This window comes from Lates calcarifer, linkage group LG13 (genome assembly GCF_001640805.2).
Source record: "Lates calcarifer isolate ASB-BC8 linkage group LG13, TLL_Latcal_v3, whole genome shotgun sequence".
Lineage (NCBI taxonomy): Eukaryota > Metazoa > Chordata > Actinopteri > Centropomidae > Lates > Lates calcarifer.
Genome location: NC_066845.1, coordinates 14,677,958 through 14,692,305, shown reverse-complemented (window position 1 = coordinate 14,692,305; position 14,348 = coordinate 14,677,958). Strand labels below are relative to the sequence as shown.

At 40.9% G+C, this 14,348-nt stretch overlaps 1 protein-coding gene across 1 annotated transcript; it reads left to right on the top strand.

The window, feature by feature from the left end:
• The first annotated feature begins 577 nt into the window (after nucleotides 1-577).
• Nucleotides 578-12,789, top strand: LOC108878448 (glycerol-3-phosphate acyltransferase 4). Its single transcript, XM_018669157.2, has 13 exons — nucleotides 578-731; nucleotides 1,493-2,140; nucleotides 4,638-4,707; nucleotides 4,814-5,114; nucleotides 6,848-6,922; nucleotides 7,051-7,140; nucleotides 9,201-9,294; nucleotides 9,441-9,556; nucleotides 9,685-9,740; nucleotides 9,861-9,946; nucleotides 10,097-10,225; nucleotides 10,462-10,541; nucleotides 11,358-12,789. Exons 2-13 carry the CDS (start codon nucleotides 1,973-1,975, stop codon nucleotides 11,464-11,466), a joined length of 1,374 nt encoding a protein of 457 aa, XP_018524673.1. The 5' UTR covers nucleotides 578-731; nucleotides 1,493-1,972; the 3' UTR covers nucleotides 11,467-12,789.
• The last annotated feature ends 1,559 nt before the right edge of the window (nucleotides 12,790-14,348 follow it).

The window sequence follows — 14,348 nt, the reverse complement described above, 5'->3', positions numbered from 1 at the left end:
GTAAGTGTTTATTAATGTCAAGTATGTGTCAGCAATAATAATGTATAAAGACTATAATTATTAGATCTGTTTTTCACTATATTGTATATACTATTACTATTATGTTTTTAAGGCAGCCTCCATTTATGGTCTCCCACAGGAAGAGTTATAGTCATTACATTAATAAACACTTAAATCTGCTCACAACTACAAAGTAGTGTGTTGTCAATCATTTATGTAATGCTTAAAGATGCTAAATATGGAAAAACAAAAAGTAACATAGCCCCTTGCCCACCCTGCTCATCTTGTCCTAAGTCTTTTCAAGTGAAAAACAATGTTTTTAAGGTAAGTTCAAAGCTAAATGCAAAGCTTATGATATTTTAAATTGATTTAAATGCACCCATTCTAGCTTCATGTTTGCCCTTGCCACTCTGTAGAGGGATTGTGGCAAAGATGCTAATATCAAAACATTGCTCTACAGCGCCACTGGTGGTCAAAAATAGTACAAATCTAAATTTAAAAATCCGATGCAGTGTCCTCAGTTGGCCACCAGGTGTCAGGGCAGAGCTGAGCGTGTTGTCGGGGGTTTCGGGCGAGGGCTGGTCGTTTTCAAATACGTAGCCTCCGTCGAGCAGCCCGTCGTCTGCCCATGTTGTCCGCCGGGTGGAGTTTGGCTACAGTCCGCGAGACAAAGACAAGTGATGGACCAGTGAGGCGCTACTGTACCGGCGCTGTACACAACGTGACTGAAGGTGGGTTGACTACTGAGTCTATTAAACTGCGAATATTTGTAACTGTTAGTTAGGGTGATAACCTGTTAAAAAATAACGGGGTTGGCGCACCGAGCTTATAACAAAAAGGTTGGCTCAGCATTTCATGTAAACTCGGCCGGCACTCTCAAGGGCTCGGAGCGAGCTAGCTGAGCGAGGTGGAGCACGCCAGGAGACGAAATTTAGCATACCGTTAGCTCGGAGGCCACAAGCCAACTTAAACAGACACTTTATTTCGTTCGTGTGGACTCAGGAGCCCTCGGTGTCAACACTAGCTTAGTTCTTTATTGCATGTAATTAGCTTTGTGGGGTTTGGAGGCGTTGTGTAGCTAGTAACTCTGGGTACTGATGAGGCAAGCTAACCCAGTGTGGTGTTATCCGGGATGGAGCCTATCGTTAGCCGTGCTGCTGCATCACCCGATGGGATGAGGACGGAGGGCCTCCAACGTTATCTTTGCACCATGGCTGATAACAGTTAACATTTAAACTTATCTGGTCCTTCACAGAAAATGGAAAAATGACCATCGAAGCAACCTTTTCTGAGAACACTGGTATCTGTTTCTTTACACTATAGGCAGAGGGTTAGAAGTTTGTACACCGGTGTTTATCATGTACATAGGAGACACTGACGCAGCGACACGTTTTCTGTTTTGCATTATTATATTACAGGGTGTGCTCTGGCAGAAGAGGACATATTACTGTGACGTGAATCATCCTGAGTGTTGATTTGTCCGTGTTTGCAGGTCTGTGTGACACTGAGCTGCAGAGCCCCTGGATCTTCACCAGACGAGAGAAACCACCTGCTGTGCCCACTTGATTTTGTTTCCATTGTTTACATTTCCTTCACCAGCTGGAGGCTTTGCTCCAATAGCAAAGGACATCTGAAGCGAGGACAGACCACTGTTTCGCCGCAGCTGTTTTAAAGACTTTACCCTTCTTTTCCTGGAATTGGATTGAACTGAGGCCCAGAAACAGATTTATGAAATGAATTTAACTGATATTGTCCAAGAGGGCAACGTCAAGATGGCCACTTGTACTTTTGTTGATTCCCTGTTCAGCGTGAGGAGAAGCTCCATCCCCTAGTTATCTTGATGAAGTCTTTTTTCTGACAAAAGATAAGGGCCACTTAGGGCCAGGAGGTGGAGTGCAGTTCCTCCTCTGCCGTCTGCTCTACCCTCTGATTTCAACTATTCAATACATTTCATTGCCCTCCTGACTTCAAGATGGAGCTCTTCTTCAACCCTTTCGACAACTTGTTGTGTATCCTGCTGGGTATCTCCTTCACCGTGTGGTTCACCCTGCTCCTGGTCTTCATTATTGTGCCTGCCATCTTTGGGGTGTCCTTTGGCATCCGACGTCTTTACATGAAAACGCTGCTAAAGATCTTTGAGGTAAGAGCTTGCTGCAAAATGTCTTATTACTTCATGTTAATTTGAAGAAACGAGGAGTTATAGGATGTTAACTGCAGTTTGAATCATACGTGTTTACTTCTGGAATCAAGCTAAGGATAGGATGGCATAGGATAGGATAGAAACCTTGTGCACACAACATAAAAGTATAGTTAAAGACTTTGTTACGGTCCTTGCACAGTTCCCAGTTGAAATAATTCTCTGTGTCTTCTCCTTCCAAACATCCTGTCATTCACCAAACTATAGTTTGTTAAAGTTGTTGGCCCTGCTCTTCAAGGACAGTCTGTGTTTGCTCTGGCTGTGCATTTTTTTCCACCCTTTTAATCAACATAGTTTGCTTCTGGAAAGCAGCTGCCCTGTATGTAATTTCATTTCTACAGTTGCAATTCTGATTAAAGAAGTTTTAGAATATTTGCTTCCTCCACAGGCACATCTCAGAGCAGCTGGACAGGTGTAGGCTCTCTGCTTGCCTTTAGCCTCCAGCCAGTGCCCATTGTATTAACTGTCTGATGCAGATTAACAACTCAGCTACAGGGCCATTATTCCCTTGTTATGTAACCAGAGAGAACAGCGGTGTAGCCCTTGTCAGAAACTGTCGTCTGTGACGTGGCCACAGCAGCCTGGAATATTGCTTATGGATTTGCCACTTTCACTTTCTAGAAATTAATATGAATCACTATTGGTGGCATTAATGCATTGGCTTCACTGTGCAACAGGGCTAGTTCAAGATTTACCTTTTAATAGTCATCTCACTTATTTGACTTCAGACACAGTTATCCAGTTTCTCTCCTCCTGCTATCTCTGGTGTATCCTCACTAGTAAAGCTGTCATCACTTTACAACATGTACATGTACCTCTGAGAGCACATCTTGTGCCAGAAATAAACGGACTAGTGGGAGATGTGATTAGAGGTTTTCTCAGCACATGATTCCAGCAGCAACCATGAGATTTAGAGAAAAGGTCAAAGGACAAATGCAGTTCATGCATATGTCTCACTGCTTGCAGAGGTCTCTGTTCCAGGCTTGTTGAATTAAGAAGTGTCATGTTTGTCATGGGCATGATTAGGTGTATAACCAAGACTGCCCCTGATTCCCACACCTTTAATACATCAAAGGGGATAAGTAAGTTTTAAAAAACCCTCCTCTTGCACATGCAGCTGTGGATCCACATGTTAGCATGATAGACCCACTTTATTTTGTCATTGTTCTCTCGCTAGACTGAGCAGCTTTCTTTGTATCTCCTCTCCTCACCCAAAGAATCATTACTGTCACCCGCAGCTGCATTTCAACTGGATGACTCAGTAATACGTGTCACTACACGTTTTAAAGGTCGCTGTAAAAGTAAGCAAAAGAAATACTGGATGTCTTTTCTATTTGAGCAATGATAACTTGTGTAGATCAATCATATGGACTTCATTACTGTAGGCTAAATGTCAAAATCTTTTCAGAATGTTAGTGAAATGTCTGTTTTTAAGCCTTGTCAAACAACAAACAACGTATGTGCCTTTTTAGCTTACGTGAAGTATGTAGAAATACTAAAATCATGTGGCTAAGAGCTCCAAGTTTGTTTTTTTTTTCAGCATTACATCTGCAGCCATGGGGTGCAGGCAAAACCTCTGTATCACTCAACATTCTTGGCATTTTTTGTACATGTGCCCTTGGCTAATTCATGCAGGCATAGCATGACTGTATTTGAGTATACTTGAAAACATGCTACTTTCTTGCAGTTTGAGTTTATTCGCTATTATTGTTTAATTAAGTAAACCTTGGGGTTATCACCTGCTAATCTGAGACTACTGACTGTCACATCCAGCAACTCCCTGTCCATAGTTTCCTGATCTCTCCTGCTTGTCTTACGACGAGGAGAACACTGTGTCCTTTTCCGGCCTGTCGGTAGACATTACCTGTTTGTTTTTGTCTCAGCGTGCAAAGTGCACTCAAAGGGCAAGACTTTTACCTCAGAGTATATGTTTTATTGCGTACTGTAGTATAATACATCAAGACAAGATGTATGAAACTACTACAACAGGGAGAAGTGGGCATTATAATGTTAGTTTTTTAGAGCAACTCTGAGGTCACAGATAAGCCTTGTGTATTACTGGCCAAGGATGAGGTCAACTTCTGAGAATTCAGAATATAGTTTCCTCAGCAGTTTACAACATGAATAACCACACACAGAACAGACAGACTACGAGTAGCAGTCAGCAGTTGTGACTCTCTAACCATAATAACTTGCTGTTTTAATTGAGTTTCTTGAATATTCAAACGAAGAACATCAGACATTACATCAGTTGTGTTGACAGTGGCAGCTGGTTTCTACAGAATGTTTCTGCATGCTGTCTGGGCTCCATTTTGTATTTCAGTCTCAAACAAACATTTAATGTGAGAACATCTTTGTTTAATTTGTTTAAGAAGCAGTATGAGCAAGCTCTGTTCCATCCCGCATGAGTTTTTACACACTTTTTGTTCTTTCTCTGTAGTGGGCCACACTCAGGATAGAGAGAGGAGCAAAAGAGAAGAATCACCTACTGTACAAACCCTACTCAAATGGTAAGATGTGTTATCAGTTTGTTTTCATGCACGTGTGCATGTTCACCAGGTGTATTTGTTTTAGAGGTGAGTATTGCTGACCTCTTGTCTCTCTGGCTCACTCCAGCAATCATTGCCAAGGAGCCCACCTCCTTGGAGGAGGAGATCAAGGAGATTCGACGAAGCGGCAGCAACAGAGACCTGGACTCAGCCCCTGAGTTTGAGATGTCTGACATCTTCTATTTTGCCCGTCGAGGAGTGGAGAGCATCATGGACGATGAGGTGACCAAACGATTCTCTGCTGAGGAATTAGAGTCCTGGAATCTGCTGACCCGCAGCAACTACAACTTCCACTACATAAGCCTGAGGCTGACCGTCCTATGGGGGCTGGGCCTGCTGATCCGCTATGGCTTCCTGCTGCCTCTCAGGTAAGCTGTATCTCCAACATAGAAGTTGTTTGATATTAGAAGAGTAACCCTTATTGTCAAGCACATTCTCACCTACTGGAAATACTCCGATTGGTTAAGGTGAGGGGTTGCGCCTGGAGTGTGCACAAGGCAGGATAGAGATGTCATCAACATGCCTACTTGCTTGCTGTGAATTTTCTGGGCAATGACTAGGTCTCTTCACACATCTGCTCAGTCTATCCAAGTCTATCCAGGGTAGCCAGTTTAACGTTGGGTCCAACTGATTCACACTTACAGACACTTGTGTTCTCACATACAGCAGACATTGTCTAAATAAGTTCACAGCTGCAATGCATGTATCAAACCATCTTGACATTAGGGCTGTTTACAACAGTTTCAAGATTTTAAAGCTGCTGTCAGTAAAATATGGTTACTAAATACGGCTGCAACAATTTGAATTTCATATTTGACTGCTATTTGAGGAATCACAGCTGAATTATAAAAATGTGCCAGCTGTGCATGCTGGATGGTTCAGGAGGCCTGGGAGATTAGAGGTTAACAATTATGTCATTTGACTGTGGGAGCAGGCCCACACAGACGCACAGAAAGAAAACCTGCAAAAAGGCCCCAACCACCAGCGTCAGGGTCAAATCCTGGATCTTCTTGCTGTGACAGGACAGTGCTAACCAATGATCCACCATGCAACCCCATTGTCTGAAATCAAAGGCTTCAGTTTTCTTCAAGCTTTGTCTTGTTCTGCAGTAGAAGTCTCAAAAATGTTGAGGCTTGTTGTTGCACTAGCAAGAGGAATGATAGAACAAAAGCTGCTTTTATTTTCCCATATTTTCACTAATGAAATTGATATTATTTTCCATTATAGCTGTCATAAAAATGTGCCTGACATTTTGTTGGCCAGACCAGTGCTTACTCTATTTGGTCTAGGCATAATTTAAAAGTTGTGGTAAACTGATTTGGGGAAACTTCATTTATTTATATTAACAACTGTATTCATGATGTGTGCACACTATGATAAAGCAGAGTTTGAGACCACTCCACAACACAAAAGTAACATTAAATTTTGGCACATGCAGTGAGTAAACGAGGGAGATCCTCAATCCAGGGTCGGCTCAGAGAGATGCAAGGACAGTGCCTCAGTACTAAGCCTGGCTGGCTCACTTCCAGTTGCCAGTGGGGAGACGAATCAGGCCACCACTGCACAGACAGACATCATTCTAGTCTCCCGTCTAGCTAATAGATTCTCTCATTCAGTACTTGTCCAGTGCAGTCGAGTAATGGCCTGCCTCACCACTTGCATGAAACCCTCACCTCTCTAACGTTTTTCTAATCCTCGCCCAGTTTAATCAGCACCTTGTCTAACCCTGGATGAGCGGTTCATCCAGATTAAGTCGACCTGTTGGTCATCTTAACCATTGCCTAATATGCCCTCCTGCAGGTTCTGGAGTCTATTATCAGTGGTATGTAGAGGAGAGCGTGATATTTTTAATTGATAACAAGAACCCTGCTCTCCTGGATAACATTACTCATGACCTTTACATGTTAACTGAGTGCTTAATCCTCTCAGGGAAAAGTTGTAGTACAAAGGGAAACTTTAAACACTAATTGAAACTGAATTAGTTTTAAATGTGTTCAACCAAAACATGGAATTTCTCCCGTTTGTGTTTTACACAAGTGTAGCGTTGTAAGATTTTCTGTCAAAGGATTGTTTGTAACCTGCTCATCTGTCCAACCTCCAGGGTAACTCTTGCCTTCACTGGTGTAGGCCTCCTTGTGTTCCTCACCTCTCTTGTTGGGCTGCTGCCAAATGGAAGGTATAACGATGACAAGCTTGTCTGTTTTCATTTATCAAAAATATCAGCTCAGACCTGGATGTAATCATCTTAGATTTACTGTCTCGACACACAAAGTAAATCACGTTGATGTATGCTCCTTCTTGCAGGATGAAAAACTTTCTGAGTGAAAAAGTCCATTTGATGTGCTACAGAATATGTGTCAGAGCTCTAACGGCCATTATAACCTACCATGACAGGTAAAGGACCTATACTTTTGTCTATTCTTATTTTAATTTTATTTAAATATTTACAACCCCTAACAGATAAGGACAAGGACAAGACTGGTAAAAGGGAAGGTGGAGCACATGTGGGAGTTAGTACAGTCTCTGAAAGACTGTATGCAAATACATGAGGCAGTCAAGTCATCTAATTAAGTCAGATGCATATCAGTCATTATAATGATGTCAACAGAAATAATGGAACAAAATAATGATCCATTAAAGACCCAGAGCACCCAGACTGGTTTAGTCAAACAGTGACAGTTGGGTTACTAACACTTTGACATTCAAAATAGAAGCAGCAAGTGAAGTTATTTTGACACCACAGTGGTGATGATATATACAAGCTGTTAGTTTTACACATTTCTACAGACTTGAAAGGTACTTATGTATATATTAGAAACGACAAATTTTTCCTCCTTTTTATATGAAGGTTCTCTGCCATGTTCCCTACAATATTCAGTTGTTACTCTGAATGCTGTATTTCCATTTCCACTGCATGCATTTTTCCTGACAAATTGCCATTGGCTCGGTTGTTGGTTAGAGTTTGCTGGCTCCTTATCACTTCCGCTTTTTGCCTTCAGTTTGGTATGTGTTCTCCAAAAAGGTTAGCATGACATGTTCTGCTTGTTTTGGTTTTCTGCTTTTAGACATTGCTGCATCAGTGCAGTTTCTCAACATCTTGGTCAGTTTATTTTCTGTTCTTTTCTGTCCTGTGCCTTGCCTAATGAGCCACACCTTTTATATAAAGCTCCTCAAAAGCTTCTTCTAAAACATCAGTCACAAAAGTTCAGCTGTGCTGCTGTTTTGTTGGCATCATTAAAATAAACAAGTAGTAACTTGCAGGTTTGATGTTATAAAGCATTGCATTTTTGGCAAAACATTTTTTTCATCAAAGTAAGATAACAAGCATCTCTAGATATAACATAACATAATTTAAGATTTTAAATTATCAGAAATTTGAATCCAGCGGGGTATAATATAAAAAGTCACTGCAGCACTTTTTGTTCACATGGTCCCATTATTCTTATTCTCTCACAAACATGATCTGCCGCAGACCCTCTTGCCATGACAGGAGAGAGATCTGTGTGAGATTACATAATGACAGATGAGTTGTCTTTGGAGAACAGAAATCAGGGTGTGTTAGCAGTTGCACTGTGAGCACCCTGAGTGTGGGTATGAGAGGGAGGATGCCTAAGGCTAGACTCAGACTGTCTACATTTATATTCATTGCAGCAAGCATTATGAGCCTGGGTGCATCACAAAACCCTAGTCTATAATGTTGCCTTATACACAAAGCCAGAGCACACTCAACCAGGCTACAGTAGTTTACACAATGCATGGAGCTGCTGGATTCATATAGTAGATATACATACAGCTGAATAGGTGGCAGATTGTGCTCTGGTATTATAAGTAAGAATCGAGGACAAACATGAAACAGAAGACAGTGCTTTTATCAAGAGGATGGCACATACAACAGGATGTGGAGGAGGAAGTTGATGCTTCATGTATTCGCCCATAAACTGAAGTATACAACAGCTGGTGTTGTTTATGGTTAACTGCAGTGCAGGCTTGACTGAATTTCTTTCATCTTTCTCTAACCTGTAATTAATTGGGGAAAAACACATTGACACATATAAAGTGCTCATGTGAGACAAGCAACTTTATTATTTCTTGTGGCTTTCTGAATATCTGTCATCAAAGCCTATCGTGTTGTAACAAGTATTCCTCTTCAGTCTGGGGCTAAAAATATACAAGTGACATAGGAAGTGTTGGTCTCTCTCTATTTAAGATTGTAACTCTATCTTTGGAATGTGGACTCAGTACGTTCAGGTCCATGCTCTGGGGGTCAAACCTTTCCCATAGACACCATGAGTTACTTTGTTTTTGCATTTCAGTAAAGAAATACAGTTTGTCTTTGTGCACTGAAAGTGCATTTTGATACTTGAAACCACACTCAGACTTGTTTCAGTTCATGATAATAAATCCCCCCGGAAGCGGCAATAGATTAACAGTCTTCCTCTTTCCACATTTTCCAGTGAGAATAAACCCAAGAATGGAGGCATCTGCGTCGCCAACCACACTTCGCCCATTGATGTCATCATCCTGGCCAGCGATGGCTGCTATGCTATGGTAACTATACTGCTTCTTCGCAGGAAGCTAGAGAAAACATTGACACTGGTCACTTTTTCTATGGCAACTGCTTGTCTGTTGAAATGGCAATTCTCCCAGTAACAGATGTGTTGCTTTTTGCATGTGTTTGTGTTGTGTTGTGTCAGGTTGGCCAAATTCACGGTGGCTTGATGGGGGTCATTCAGAGATCCATGGTCAAGGCCTGCCCACACATTTGGTTTGAACGCTCAGAAGTCAAAGACAGACATCTAGTGGCCAAAAGGTAGCATTACAATCTTTGTTTTAATTCAGGTTTTTGTTGTTGTTTTTTACCCTGCAGATTGTATTTTTTGTTTTGAGAATCTCAAAATGAGATTTTTAACAATAACCTACATACTTGTTTTATTGCAGGTTGAGTGACCATGTAGAAGATAAATCTAAACTACCCATTCTCATTTTCCCAGAAGGTGAGCTTGTTCAGTGATGTGATACTGATTATAATTAGAAATTACATAATAGTCATCCAGTTATCTTAAAAAGACTCAAAAGTCTCAATTTATTTAGTTATAATTACTCTAAATCCTCAGGTACCTGCATTAACAACACGTCAGTTATGATGTTTAAGAAGGGCAGTTTTGAGATTGGTGCCACAGTCTATCCTGTGGCCATTAAGGTGAGAGTGATGTCTTTTTCTTGTTATTTTTTCATCAAATTTCCATCAATATTTCATTTTTTTCAAACATTTTTTTCCAACAGTTTATTCAAATATAAAAATTATAAAACACATGTTAATTAATCATTCTGGTGTGTTTAATCCTTGCAGTATGATCCCCGATTTGGGGACGCCTTCTGGAATAGCAGCAAGTTTGGCATGGTCAACTACCTGTTACGCATGATGAGCAGCTGGGCCATTGTCTGCAGTGTGTGGTACCTCCCTCCCATGTCTAGAGAGGTGAGACTCCATAATTAGCTCCAGATTTATCAACAATTTTTTTTCCTCATTTGATGGTTGAAGTGGTTTTACTGCATCATTTTACACCCAACCTTCAACAGATATGGATAGCATGTCTACAAGCTCTTGCACAATGATTTCAGAACTTACCAGGCATCTGTGTGCATCCACAAAGTTAAATCACTTACAATCACTTGTTTGCCTGTGTTTACATTTATTTCAATCTTCACCAATAGGAGGGAGAGGATGCTGTACAGTTTGCCAATCGTGTAAAGGCAGCCATTGCCAGGCAAGGTGGACTGGTCGACCTCCTGTGGTAAGATAGCACCCATTTAGCTCAATGGTTTCTACCACTTGCATAACATGCAAACCTTGACAAAGGATAATGAACACATAGGTGACCATCAGACATAGATGTTCTGACACGTCATCGCAGGAAAAGCACAGGTGTAATCAATAATATTATTAACAGCTGTATTCAGTTCAGATGATCCAGTCAGATGGTATCATGTATGCTCACTCACTGCAATGGTTTCATGGGTCGCTTAATACAATTGAGCCATCACTAATGTCATTGGTTCCACCTGTGCTCCTTGTTTCTATCAGTGATATATGTGGCCAATTAAAGTATCAAAAACAGCTCATAGTTTGTCATTTGCAGTTGACATTTTGACTTGTCGGTCACAGGTGTATCTAGTAAGATCAATTATGGCTGCACTCCTTCCGTAGTGTGCTGGTTCCTCATCCCTGCTATCATACATGTTGGTTGGTCAGTTAGTATGTATGTAACATCCATTACACCTGTGCTTTTTCTGCAGTAGCGAATTAGAAATAAGGCAAACCTGGTGTCATACATACCACTGAGATGAATTTAACACCCCTTTCACAGAATGTGAACTACAATTTGATTTTTTTTTTTATAATCTAAAGTAATAAATAGTAAAAGACTGGCAAATTGGATTGTGTTTTATTTGTGATTCTGGTCAGCTCTGTGATAACAGTATACTGCATAACATGTCTGTTGCAGCGTCAGAATCACTGTTTGTGTTACATCTTATTTGATGTGCATTTCATTTCTTTGTCCACTGCATCAGTAACTGCATCAGTCGCTAATTTCACTGTCTTTTTGTAGGGATGGAGGATTGAAGCGAGGAAAGGTAAAAGACACCTTTAAAGAAGAGCAGCAGAAGCTGTACAGTAAAATGCTGGTGGGCACCCAAGAAGACCGCAGTCGCTCCTGAAGGACTTGTGTGTAGGTGGACTGGCTCAGAGACCCACATGGGCACCTCTGACTAAATAGGCAGTCAGCGGGGGCTCACTCTCTGTTGGAGCTCCTAGACTGGAAAATTCCCTCTCAGATGTCAACAGCACTCCATTTGGCTTCCTCTGTCACTGCCTCAGCCTGGCATGTTCAGTTTGCATCGCTGTTATGGGTCTTTCTGAGTCTGCTGCCTTTTGTTGGATTAGCTTGACTGAAGCCCTGCTTGCATTAGAAATGAAATTAAGGTGTGCACAGAAAAAGAGTATTGTCTTCCTCGGTGGCAGTCTTTTGAGGGAAAACTTATATAATTATCTATCACTGAGTTCCTGTCTTTGTTTGATAGTTTCAACTTTTTAATTTTTTCATTTTACTGTCATGTTTGTATCACACTGTGTTAACATTACAGACCTAATTTTACCTGGGATGTAGGAGAGATATTGTAGATAAAAACTAGTTTGTTCTAAAGCTAAAACCTGTTACTAAGTTGGGGTTTTGCATGACTGGCTGGTGCCCATGATTTAGGGCACGATGCCAGGTTTTGTTACATTTAAAATATTTTTATGGGCTTTTTTCCAAGAGAGAAAAAACTTGTATTTTAAGCTTTGTGTTTTACATTAAGACTTGTATCTATACATGTGGTCACTATAGGACTTGCGTTGCAGATGAGCTCTTGATATGTTGTCTGTTCCTATGTTTTTTCCACAGAATGTGTAAAATCTCACATTATGAAGTGGAAATCGTGTTCCCACAGTTACTCTGATGGAGGTTTATGGACTGAGGAAGATATTCCTGTTCCAGCTAATGGAGTAAAAGGGTTTATTGTCCATTCATTAAGAATTTATTTTGGATGCTTTTAACATTGTCCCTTTAAGGCCCATGGCACACAGGTAGTGATGTAGGATAATGACCATCACAACTGGTCTCCTGACTAAAGCAGTTATAATGGCAGTTAGCTGACTCACATTCATACTAATACACTTCATAACAGTCATCATGTTTTCATGGGCTTCCTGCTTGTGCAGTGACCATCTTGCCTAATTTATTTTAAGTGAACTCTAAAAGCTATTGTCTTGATTTCCCCCTCTCATCAGTGATCTTTCTCCTACTTGGCTGCCTCTTCAGTGAGGTTTCAAGGAGAGACAGAGTGCAGCTGTGGTTTTGACTCCCCGTTAGGCTGAGGAACATGGTGGACAGCCTCATGGATTTCTCTCTGAGGCGTTCATCCCTCTAGTTTGCTGTTATCAGGGATAGTCATTTAGATTGTGTCAAATCTGTTCATCAAAATAAATGTTCAAGAATGTGACTACCTTTTTGTGTGTTTGTCACACTGTTGATCACATTTGCTTTCCCCTGATAGTAAGGATACTTTAAGGAAAGTTTTGTCTATAAAGATAAAAAGATTAAATTCAAATTAGACATTTTTAAAAGCAACTACTGATGAACTACAACTAGAATACATATGTTATTAAGTGTATTTTAGCCTTTCTCATCTAAGAGTTTGGGTTATTTTTCTTTTACTGGCAAATATTTTCCAAAAACAAATCATTTTCCATTTGATATTTTTAGTTTAATTTAATGTTTTTGTTCTCAACAGTTCTGACTTAATTAGCTGTAGCTTTTGCTGTGCTATTCTTGGCGGGCAAGCCAAGACTCTGGTAACATTTCCTGTCTGATTTATTGTCCAGTGGGCACAAAGCTACAATAACACAGTCTGGGATGAGGACTGAGAGCTTTATTTTGAACACAATAAATTTTGCATTTACTCCCCTAGCTGACCATCAGGATCAAGTCTAAATAAGATCAATCTCTGTGGATGTTTATGGCTAATTGTTTTGCTCTGTCCAAACCCCAGGCCTTTCCTCCTGGCTTCAACAAAGTCTCCTTTCAGAGAGGTTTCCCCTGTTACTGTCTTTTGTTTCCAAACCGGTGATGGACATGGCAGCATTCTTTTGCATCTCTGTTACAATAGTTTCTAATGGATCTGTTGATGCTGGTGAATAATGCACACAGTGCTCGGAGGAGGAGTAAGAGGAAGCAGGGAGACAAGCTCAAAAGGTTGCCTGCGTAAACCACGCCATGGTTGAACAGCTCACTAACGGCACTATGGAGAGCCAGAGTTAGGCCCCCCAGCAATCTTTGCTTTACCCTGGGCCGGGGATCAAACAGTGGGATGGCACAGATCCATCTACTCCAAATAAGCTCTGCGGTTGACTGGGTAGAGAGCAAACTACTGTAGCTGTGCTGTAAAATATTGTGGTTACTCTGCTGTTGTGATGACTGGAAGCTGTAGGAGGCAGGTTGTTCTAGAGAAAATGACTAAACTGTAGGTCACGCACATAAAAACAAAACTACTCCCAACACTGATATGTTATCCACTGCTGGTGCAGGAGTATACACAAGAACAGGACATAGGGCCGTGTATTCGTTGCAATGAGGGTAAAGGTAACAAAAGTGATTACTGGTGATCACACGTAATGCAAAGTCACAGATAAAGATAAGACCCCCCACCACATGTTGTGTAATTTTTATGAGGCTTAACAGCTTTAAAAGAAAAAAAAACAGGTATGAAGGAGAAGTTACAGAAACGAAAGCAAGCTGCCCTTTATTGAAAGGATATTTCATTGAAAGAAAAGGGTTTCACAAAGAGAAAATGACTGACTTCCTGTTGAGACTGCACAGAATGAGCCTGTGGTATGTTGAGTGGTGAGTTGAGAGCCATTTCAGGTATTTTTTAAGTCCCTGGGTATAGTCAAGCTGTTAAAACTATACAATGGCTTTTCATGCCATCTTCATCAAGTCAATAATGCAATGCATTTTAGGGATTTGAAGTGGATTGAAAATGATTATGCTAATTTGCTCACT